We start from the raw sequence: 11,866 nt of genomic DNA, 5'->3' as shown, positions 1-11,866 counted from the left end.
AAGAACGACCCTAGTATCCTTAGTATTCCGAGTGGTTCAACGGGTCAGGATACGAGTTAAATTACAGTGAATTAACAGCAAAGGAAAAGTAGATTATACTTATGAAAAGGAAAGGTCGTAAGAAAGAAGGTAAGGAATAAAGAAGAAGATAGAAATTGAGAAGTAAAGAAATTTATGATGTTAGATGATATTATGCATAATTATCCATTATGTTGAATGTTGTGATTTATTTGCTTGTAAGCTTACTAAGCCTAGTGCTTAATCTCTTTATTTTCTTCTTCTTATAGTACTTATCTAGTCACTCGGGATCGAAGGAAATGTCGGAGGCCGATCACACTATCAAAGAAATAACTCGGTATAATTAGACGTTTTGTTTTGTGTATGGCATGTATAGAAACTTAGCCACTTTTGGTATAATATGAACAATGAATGATGTGTAAATACTTGCTAGTGATTAGCTAATAAAAATGGCCGATGATATGCATATTTATTAATATGTATGATTGAATGGTGATTATCACATGAAGATTATGAAAAATGTGAAAGTAACCTAAAAACAGATTCAAGTAACAGCAATGACGTAACTTTGAAAAATCACTAAAAATTGTATAAACATAGTTTGAAGATGAATAATATATGAAATTAAATCTTATTATGTCTATTTTCTTATGGAATAAGAAAAATAGGTAAAGGTATTATATTTCATGATATATCTGAGTTTTAGTGAAACAAGGTCAGAGCGATTTTTAGAACCCCTGTTTCAACTTTTGAAATTCACCATAAATTGTACAAAACTAATTAGAAGGTATAATTTATATGGTTATAATCCTTGTTGAGTCTAGTTTTAAGAGAAACAAACGGCTTAGTGATATGAATTTTGTACAGGAAGAAACATGGTTCGTAGTAACAAGAGGTTAGTGTAGTCGAGTTTTGAAACAGGGGAAACTTTAACTAATAAACTGTACTAATTGGCTAAGTCAAAAATTCTAGAAAAAAATTAGTAGATATATATATGAGTCTAGTTTCATGAAAAATTTACGGATCTTAATTTCGAGTTTTGAAACTCGAGAAATGAATTTTTAAGTAACCATGACGCAGAAAAACAGTTTATTCTGAAAATTAAAATAAGTGATTTAGAGTTGTTTAAAAGGTAAGATAAGTTTAGTAACACCTCAAGCTTGACTCCGGTGATGGTTTCGGGCGTGGGGGCGTTACATCATATGTTTCCAAGTAGGGTTCATGTTGGAAAAATTATGGAATTAGGGATTTAATTGAATGAATTCTAAGTTAGAATTGATTAAGGTATTAAATTGTAAACTAGGCTATAAGTTTTATGTTGTAGGGACTAAATTGAAGAAATTTTGAAATTAGGGAAATATGCTGGAAATTTTATAGTTAAATATAAGTTTAGACAAAATTTGAATAGAAAAAGAGAGAATTGGATTAAGAAAATAATTAAGTTTAGTTAGGATTAAATTGGGAATAAGATAGGAATTGTTTAGAAATTTAATTATTTATTATAATTAATGCTGTAAATAATAATGTAAATTACTATTATTTTCGTAGCCAACAAAGAACCGGAAGCATCAGCATCGAAAGGAAAGGAGAAAGTCATCGAGGACTAAAACGGGAGAATTACGGTGTGTATTACTATAATTCAAATTTTAATTATTATTGATTGCTGAAATTTTAATTGTTATGTATGGTAAATAAGACTTGAGGTAAGTATGTGAAATCGATATGAATATTGAGTGAATTATGGAATATGTGATTATTTGAAAAGTGTATTGATTGAAAATAAATAAATTGTGACAAATGTATGGTGTTGATGGTATACACTTGTGTGAAAATTAATTTGTATGTGAATTAAGATAATAGATATTTGAATTGAATGAGTATTGAAAATTTTGTGTAAATGAAATTGAAATTAGAAAAAGTAAAATAATACCCTATTAACTTGTCGGACTAGATTCGATACAAATGGCATGCCATTGGATTTGTGATGTGATGATGAGATTGTAGTTCGGCCGAGAAGATGTTTCATTATTATATACTTGGTTTATCCGAATAGGCATTTAATGCCTTATTGGTGTGTTTGGGAGGATATATTATACCGGTGTGTTATGGAGGATTTACAATATTCGGGTGTGTTTGGGTTGGACATTCGGTGTGTTTGGATGGAATCCAGCGATACATCATAGTCCGAGCTTTGTTAGTAGGGTAAATAATTGAAATGAAATTTTGAAAATGAGATTATTTGTTTTAGTACTATTGAAAAGTACGAGAAAGAATGTATGAACTAAATTATGAATTGAGTTAGTATGAGAAAAATGAATTATGAATTTAAGATTTATGAAGTAAAATAATTATATATAAAAGTAGTTTAAATAATTATAGAATTTATGGTTGATGTTTGTAATTTATTAATGTTAAATAGTCTTGAGTTATAGTAATACCACTGAGTATATCCATACTCAGCGTACGGTTGTTTCCGTGCGCAGGTTAGTAGAAGTCAAGTGTCCCGGCTCAGCATCCAGAACAATCCCGACTCCAACACAAACTTGGTGATGTATATTTTTCTTTTGGGTAAAGGTGGCATGTACATAGGTGTTGTTTAGTCACCTGAATATGTATATTGTTTTGAGTAGTGAAGGATGAATTATAAAATTTAGATGGTTAAATGAAATGGTAAGGAAAGTACATGATATTTTGATACATGAACATTAAGTTGTTAAATGAATGAAGTTTTTAATCAATTTTGAATGATGCTATGATAGTTATTAAATTAAAATTTTGTTAATAATATAAATATTAGTATATGAATGTGAAATATTGGTGTTGGTTGTTTTGGTTTGAATTTGCAGGAGGTTTAGGTAAAAATAAGCAGAAATGTTGTCGAAATTTTTATAAAAAAAAAAAAATTGGAATACTCGAACAAGTCCCGTTCTACTTTTAATACGTGTTTGAACTTTGAGAGTTCAAGATAGGGACTTAATTATTATATTATACTATGAAAGTTATATTAATTGTAAATTATTCGTAAGTTGTCTGATATGTCCGGTAATGCCTCATAACCTCCTTCCGGCGACGGTTTGGGGTTAGGGGGTGTTACATGATATCTCCGGCCCTTCCAACTCGAGCTAAAGTATAAACCTATAAGAAATGGAAAAGAGAACACATAGTAAGCTTCAATGCTTAGTAAGTTTTAAGCAATGCAAATAATTAATTTACTTATAGATCGATTATTTCAAATTTTCAAGAAATCATTCCTAGATAATTGCCACTTTGGCCAATTATCCATGAACGTAATGCATATTTAGAAAATTCACCTCACTTGAATCTAACTCAATTAAAACCAAATATTTAAATCACAAATAAGATCGTAAGAACTCGAAAAGCATCTCATTAACAAGTTTTAACCATGTTTGCAACAAAATCACAAATTCACTACAAGCTGTCTTCCTGAGCAACAGTCACTAAATTATTTATAACTGGAGATAAAAAACTTCAAATCAAGTGATGTAAATTTTAACTGAAAATAGACTCATATATCTTCCATATATAAAATTTTCAGAATTTTTGGTTTGACCAATCAATACCAGATTTGTATTGAAATTTCCCCTGTTTCACAGTTTGACTATTCTGACCACTCTTCACTACGAATCAATTTTCTCATTATACAGAATTCGAAATATGTTATCATTTATTTCATTTGAAACTAGACTCATTAAGGAGTTTAAGAATATAAAATTTATCTTATAACCATTTTTGTACCATTTATAATAATTTTCTGAAAACAGAACAGGGGACCTCGAAGTCATTTTGACTCCATTCCACGCCACTTCAATTATCTCATTATTGGCAATTCTTTTGCTTACACAGTTTCTTTTATAAGAAACTAGACTCATTAAGATTTCATAACATAATTTATTCAACCTCTAACTCAACTCCCATAATTTATGGTGATTTTCTGAAATCACGTTACTGCTGCTGTCTCAAGCAGATTTATTACCCATTCTTTGCATTCATATTATTTAACATGTATATCACCAAATCAATCTCATATAACCTTTCACCATAACTGAATACACACATACACATATGAGATTTTCACATATACTTCTCATTTCGCATTCATGATTCAATTTCGATCAATCTAACATATAAAAGTATATAATACATACCTGACCAACTTAATGTATTGAACATATTCAATGGTAGTTTATAGTTTACTACGAACATTCGAAATCAAAATCTTACTCCAATCATCGGCATTAAGTCTGCTAGGTTTAAAACTCAAATCCAATCACCACCACAAAGCATGCGGGACTTTAAGCCCGGATGTAATACCAGCACAAAGCCTTCAGGACTTAGCCCGGATATAACACCAGCACGAATGCCTTCGGGACTTAGCCCGGGTATAACACCAGCACGAATGCCTTCGGGACTTAGCCCGGATATAACACCAGCACGAATGCCTTCGGGACTTAGCCCGGATATAACACCAGCACGAATGCCTTCGGGAATTAGCCCGGATATATATCTCACACAAGGCCTGCGGGTCTTAGCCCGGTTAAAATCCTCAATTATCGTTCACACACACACATATATATATATATATCATAATACATTAGCATTTCATTTACCTTACTAGAACTCAAGCACAACATGCTTATCAATAATTTCACTTTCGGCTCAATAGTCACATGCAAAGAACCCGATTTCGTTTCACTATCCAACATGATTTCTATAACCATTCGGATACAAGTCATATGTACAAATTACTTATCTCACTACTTAATTTAAGTAGATACATTAGGTCACAATTTATATATTATGCTTATATATCATGATTTTATCAAATCATAAGCTAAGTTCCATTACTCAAAGACTTACCTCGGAAAATTTTGAATAGTTGTGAATAGGCTATTCGATGCTTTCTCCTTTCCTTATCGGATCTAGCTCCTCTTTGCTCTTGAGCTTAATTTAAACCAATAAATTTGTTTAATCATTTCAACATCAAAGGCAATTTAAAGCACTTAACCCTTATACTCAATAATGAAACCAAACCGTATACCTAATTATTTTAACACATCACCTCCAATGCATATATTGACTAACATATACCCAATCCACATGCCAAGTTACCATGAATAAAAATATTACATATATATATATATACTACTAGTAATCTAATTATCTACTCGATCATATAGGGTAACTTCAATGCATCATAGTTATACAATTTGCCATACACATACCGCATATTTGACAAACCGAAACTACTCTTACATATTATCCATTATAATCATTTCAATATATATATATATATATATAACATAGCTGAATATTCCTTAATATAAATGCATATAGTGATACTTTAGTAAAATATAATAACCATCTCCATAAGTATATTTTTACTCATGCAAAGACCGTACCTAAATCAACCATAGGTAGCACCCAAATCATCAACATTTTAACGCACCAACTACTTAAACTTAACCTTTCATACACTTATATCTAATGTCATAAGAAATGTCGAATGCCTAATTTAACCAAACTTAAAGATTTAGCCTTCATCACTTTAATTAACCACTACCTATTTTTCAAGACTTCAAATACAAAGAAATGAACACTTATACTCTTATGCGAATTAGCTAACACTTATAATCCATAGCCGAATGTCATTAAACCTAAGCCACCATAATAATTTTACCTATCACCTCATACTTTATTATCAAAATGAATTAATTATACTTATAAAGATAATATCAAGATGAAACCTATGCATAACATTACTTATATTATTCAAAATTATACCTTAAAATCATATACATAGCGAACCTTTTGATAATTAAACCTCTAATTATTTATTTCAATCACCCAAACGACATTTGCTCCCATTTAACATTTATATACCAAACGATTGTTCAAGACAAACAAAATCTTATCTCCTCCTTGACAACCACAACCAAAGCTCAAACCAACATCCAAATTTCAAAGTTTTCAAATGGGCTAAATATGAAACTAGTTAATTAACTTAAACTAAGCTTAAAATTTCAAAAACTAACATAATTTACTAACCTTCTTCAAGCTTCAAGTGACCGAATGTTTTTGCCCCATTTCCTTCTTTCAATTCGGCCAAGAAGACAAAGATAAAGCTTTGTTTTCTTTACCCAAATTTTTACTTATTTCTTTATTCATTAATATTATAAAAATTATAAAGCCATTTAGTTGCCTTAAAACTAATAAATAATACATATATATTGTCATAAACATCAACATGGCCGGCCACTATAAACAAAAAGGGACATTTGACATGCAAGTCCAAACTCTTTAAAACATGCATTAATAAACCACTTATAAATTTATCTATCATATTTCAAAATTTTCTCACATAAGTCCTATTTAATAATTTCACATACAATTAACAAAATTACAGTATGAAACTTTCACACATGCACGTTCACATATAATAAGCATCGAATATGATGGTTAATTATTTTTACGACTCGATTTTGTGGTCCCGAAACCACTTTCTGACTAGGGTCAAATTAGGGCTATTACAAATCAAATAATTATTTGATTGAAAAATGTTAAAAAAAAAACACATTCTTTTTATAACATAATAAATATTATAATAATAATATTTTTATATTATTACATTTTATATCAAATCTATAATAAAAAATCTGCACGTAAACAAACTCAAACCTAAAACATTATATACCATCAACTAAAACATCATTTATATATATATAACTAGAGGCAAATTTAAGGGAGTTGGCAATAGTCCATTAAATTTTAGATTAGTAAAAATAAAATTATACTTTAACTCTTTAAAATAAAAAATTTTGATTTGATATTTTAAAATTACATTTTACTATCATATAAAATTATAATTTAATTTCAGTCTCTAAAATTTTTCTGGCTTCATCCTGTATTTTACTGGTATTCCTTAATTTTAAATATTCTAAACTTACCCTGAGAAAAAAAAAGAACAGAAAAAAAAGGGTATTATGAACTTGTATCTTTTATACTTCCTCTTGTTAACGGTGTATGGTCAAACTTTCGAGCTATCATTTATCTATAAGAGTCACTCTTATGAAAAAGGCGTGCCTAATGGTCTTAGGTGATAAAGGTCTATTCAGCCTTGGTCCAATTGAAAGTATATAAATTTAGGCTTTTTTTTTTATAACCAACCTATTATTTTTAACAATATTATTTTCAATACTTAAATTTAATTTCTCTTCTAAATAATGTAACGAACCGTTCATTAATAATTTTAAATAATGACAACACTAAAAATAGGAACAAATTTTAATTCTTCTTCGCCTCCACAAATTACTTCTTGATATTTTAAATTTTATAAGATTATAGCTAATAAAATAATAAAATTTATTGTTTGACCCCTCAAATATTTACAATTTTTGAATAATTTTTTCTACTTGCATATTTATTTTATCATGTCTCTTGCAATAACAAGTTGGGACAAAGCAAAAGTGAAGATGAAGCCCAATAACCTAGGCGAGAAAAACAGAAGTTACTAAACAGTTTGTGTGGGGAAGGGGGGGGTTTAAGTAATTTTCACTAACTAGGTTGATATTTTGAAGAAGAAATCAAAAAGAGGAGAAAGTGAAAGAAACATAAAAATGAGTTCACTGTCAAAATCACGTACCTGTTACCACGTGAAGGAGGCACAACACTAAGTGTTCCCTATCTACTCACATCCCACGACCTCACTGTTTTTATTCGCACACTGTCCCACTTCAAATGTTTGAAAGATATGCGAATGCCCTCTTTTTTTCTTTAACACCATTTCTGATTAAATGCAGGAGTATTAGGTAACCCTAATTATGCCATTCTTTTCTGTATAATCACAAGTGTCTTAAAACTGTTTTACAAGTTAAATTTAAATTTATTTGGATCGAAGTGGTATTTTGATAAAATCTGAGAATTCAAATTTGGTGCAAGTACTTCCGGAACAAATGAAGCCAAACAAAATCGCTTTATAGAGAATAGAGATGAATCACAAATTATTTGAGGTCAAAGTATAATTTTACTATTATACTATCAAGTAATTTCATAAAAAATTAAGGGACTCAATGGCAAATCTACTATTTGAGAGGGGACAAGGTCACAGCTCTACCCATTTGTCTTCATCTCTGTTGGGAAAAAGTCTACTCCCCACTTGTTCCAACCATTTATTGGTAAACTCAGAATCTTTTAAGGGACCACAATCACAACTAATGACGGCAGAATTAAATTGGATTGATCAGTTGAATTGATTGAATCAAAAAATGATGGTTTAATCAATTCGACTAATGGCATAAAATCATATATAAGTCATTTGCGAAATAGTAAAAAATCGAAAACCGAGACAAAAAATTGTGGTTATCTAAGTACTTAATTTAGTTTTAAAATACTTTTAATTTTTGTTGAATTGGCAGTCAAAACAGTGGTCTAACTAGTTCGACCATCGATTCAATTTTCAAAATATTGATCATGACGATGCCAATTAGAAAAATAGTAATCAATAAGGCCATGGATTAATGAGGCTTGAGGCTTTAGGAACTTTGGGATCTCGGGTTTGAGTCCCAATTTATGTAAATGTATAGTTTATTCTGGTTTTATTAAAAAATAAAATATTTTGGTTTGATTTCTTGTTCAACAAATTTTTTTGTCGGTTCTTACTGATTCATTGTTGAACTGATTAGATACTATTCTTCACACTGATACTTAAGACAAATTTTAATTCAATCAATCTAACAGACGAGTTTAATCTATCATTACTGATTCAAACTCTAAATTTAATGATGATGATAATAATAATTGTCTATACCGGTTCATTGTTCAATCATTTCAATACAAATCTCACTTGTTTGTACTCTAAATTTAACGAAAAAAATTAAGAAAGAGAAGGGGATTGAGGGGTATTTTGTCAGCAATAAATTCCCATCTTTGAGGTGCTTGAGCCTCCTGAGAATTGAAATTCAATTCCCTCATATTCTCTCTCTATATATCTATTGCAACAGAGACAACTCTGCTAATACAGCCATAGAGAGTACATCATCTCTGCTGTCTTTCTCATGCTGTAGTTGTCCTTTGCTTGTGAAGGGTAAATACACACCCCTTCTCTCTCCCTCTCTCTCTTTCTAGTTTCTATCGCCCAAAAATGAACACTCAGATTTTTGATCCACATGCTTAGTTAACTATCTCTATAAACTGAGTGAGAAAACAACAAAAGAAGAAATCAAAACAAGCATGGGGATTGAAGATATTGAGTACTTTGATTTCTCTCACAAAACACTGAGTCTTCATTTGCAGAAAATAAAACCATAATTAGACTATCCTTAATGGTGCATGTGTCGTATTCTCAAATCTAGTTTCTAATAGGGTTGTTTCTAGCGGCGCAATTTCAAAGCTTCTTTTTTTTTTTTTTTTTGGCCTTTTCAAATGTATCCTTCAAACAGCAATGGCAGCAGTGAAGAACCAATTAATGACCATTCGTTCTTTCATTTCGTTACGGATTCTAAACAGGAAGATCCTTCTTTTGGTTTCTTCAATTTCCCCTCTCCGTATTATAGTCAATGTGAGCTTGAACAAGTGTTTCAAGACCAAGACCATGATGCTTTCCTTCACCAACATCATGATCTATTGTTTCATCACGAACAATACCAACAGCCATTAATGGCTGATTCGGTTTCGGGCACCATCGTTAACGTGCCTGCAACTTCAGCCGTGGACTGCACCAAGAAGAAGAGCAACAATCATAATACCGACGCTGAAGTAAAGCAGCAAAAGCGGTCGTCTTCTAAGAGAGACCGACACAGCAAGATCAACACGGTGAATGGACCAAGAGACCGGAGGATGAGGTTGTCCCTCGATGTAGCTCGTGAGTTCTTTGGTTTGCAAGACATGTTAGGCTACGACAAAGCTAGTAGGACAGTGGAATGGTTGCTCATACAGGCGAGGCACGAAATCATGAAGCTAGCCAGAACCCGTGTTTCCCATAATAATAACAACAGCGTTGCAACAGCGGCGGCGGCGGCTGTTGCAAAGAGTCCATCTTCGACTTCCGAGGGTGAAGTGGTGTCTGCTTTAGAAGGTACCATCTCTAAAGGGAAACCTACAGAGAAAAGGGTTAAAAAAACCACTTTCCAGTTCCACCCTCTTGCAAGGGATTTAAGGGAAAAGGCAAGAGCAAGGGCAAAGGCAAGAACCAAAGCAAAGAACATGTGGAATCAAAAGCTATGTGGTAGTACTGATGAGAACAAACTCAGTTCATGGTGTTCTTTTCAGACAGGTGAAGAATCTAGTATCCAACACCACCACCACAACAAGAAGATCAACCCTTCTTTGCAACAGGTTGCTGGTGGTGATATGATTGATGAATCTTTAGCAATTATTAACAAATGGAACCCCAATTCCATGTTCAATTGTCTACAAAACTCTGGAATTAACCAAGAGGCAAGTACTAAGTTCCTTTATAACATAGTTCCTTTGATCTTCTGTTTGTCAGCTGCTAATTCTAGAACCAAACCTAATTATAACAAATGATATAATTTGACAGCATCAGATCACTGGGTTTCTGCCCTTTGGCAAACCATGGGAAGGCTACAACAATAAAATTTAGAGGCATGCACTATGTTATTGCTGACTTTCTATATGGTAAGTACTATGGTATGAACAAGGTTTTTTTAATAAAATATTTATTTGGGATTTTTATTGTGGACTCTTTTAATGATTGTTGTGTGGTGATTTATCATTTTAGGATGATGTTATGCAATTCCCTTGTTTATGTTCAAAGTAAGTAAAATATAGTATCTTAATTAGATTCATTGTAAAACCTTAATTTCAGCAATGAAGATCAGCATCTTTTTTATGTTATTGTTATTGTTGTTTTCAAACCAATTGATCTAAAACTTGCTCTGTCTTTAGTGTTTGTTCATTGGTTTTGCCTTATGTTGGTGGTGAAGTAAGCTTTTATAGGAAATGGTTGCATACATAGGGTGGGTTTTGGGATCCACTATGGCCTTACAAGCAATTTTCTTCCACTTTCAGGCCATAGTTTTTCAAAGCCTAAACAACATATCCATCATTCATCTCATAATATTAAGTAGAAATTATAGGGATATCTTCATGTATAATGGAATATTATAATATAGTGGGCATCATGACTTCAAACAGTACAGCTCAATGTTCCTAAAGTTAAGCATATACAATTGCATGACTTTGTGAATTAATTACTTAATTTAATATTGTAGAGATTAATTCTATTGAAATCTAAGCTATGAAATAATAGAAACTTTAGTGGGCATCCTTTTTGTGCATGCTTAGATGCTTTAGATGGTTCATTACCATGGAAGTACTATGAAACTCACTCTTTACGATAATTTCTCCTACAATTTGTAGCTAAATTAGGTCGATTTTCTGAAGCATATGATAAACATACATGATAAACTTTGTAAGTTTTTTTTACTTTGTTAGTGGAAAATTTTTAATTATTTTTCAATCTAAGTTTTTATAAAATGTATTTCTTAAAATAGGTTTATTTTTTATATAGGAGTACATCAACTATCATAGGTGTTTGAGTTTAACATAGATTTTAATTATTGAATTCCCTCAAGATCTGAGAAGAGACAAGAAAAAAGATTATTAGCTAATAAGTCTGACTTAGGACCTAGACACTTAGAAGTGCCAAATTCCGCTTTATTTAGTTAAGCTTGAATCTAGATCTCGACTCCCATTAATTTAACTATTTTCTCTTACTTCTTTACTTCTTTTCTTTTTATTTTATTTTATATGTATATATACATAAGATATAACACAAAATTTCTACTATAGACTTTCTTATAGTATTTCT

At 31.1% G+C, this 11,866-nt stretch overlaps 1 protein-coding gene and 1 long non-coding RNA gene across 2 annotated transcripts; both read left to right on the top strand.

The window, feature by feature from the left end:
- The first annotated feature begins 280 nt into the window (after positions 1 to 280).
- LOC128285616 (uncharacterized) lies at positions 281 to 2,756 on the top strand. The gene is made up of 3 exons (XR_008276128.1): positions 281 to 355; positions 1,567 to 1,640; positions 2,502 to 2,756. It is a non-coding gene; the product is annotated as an uncharacterized LOC128285616 (long non-coding RNA).
- Positions 2,757 to 8,987: 6,231 nt separating this feature from the next.
- On the top strand, positions 8,988 to 10,560 carry LOC108478134 (transcription factor TCP18-like). The gene has a single exon (XM_017780556.2). The coding sequence runs from the start codon at positions 9,457 to 9,459 to the stop codon at positions 10,558 to 10,560; it is 1,104 nt and encodes a 367-aa protein (XP_017636045.1). The 5' UTR covers positions 8,988 to 9,456.
- Positions 10,561 to 11,866: the final 1,306 nt, after the last annotated feature.

This window comes from Gossypium arboreum, chromosome 12 (assembly GCF_025698485.1).
Source record: "Gossypium arboreum isolate Shixiya-1 chromosome 12, ASM2569848v2, whole genome shotgun sequence".
In the NCBI taxonomy this organism is placed as follows: Eukaryota; Viridiplantae; Streptophyta; class Magnoliopsida; order Malvales; family Malvaceae; genus Gossypium; species Gossypium arboreum.
The sequence above is the reverse complement of the archived record's forward strand: the minus strand, read 5'-3'. Positions and strand labels throughout refer to the sequence as shown.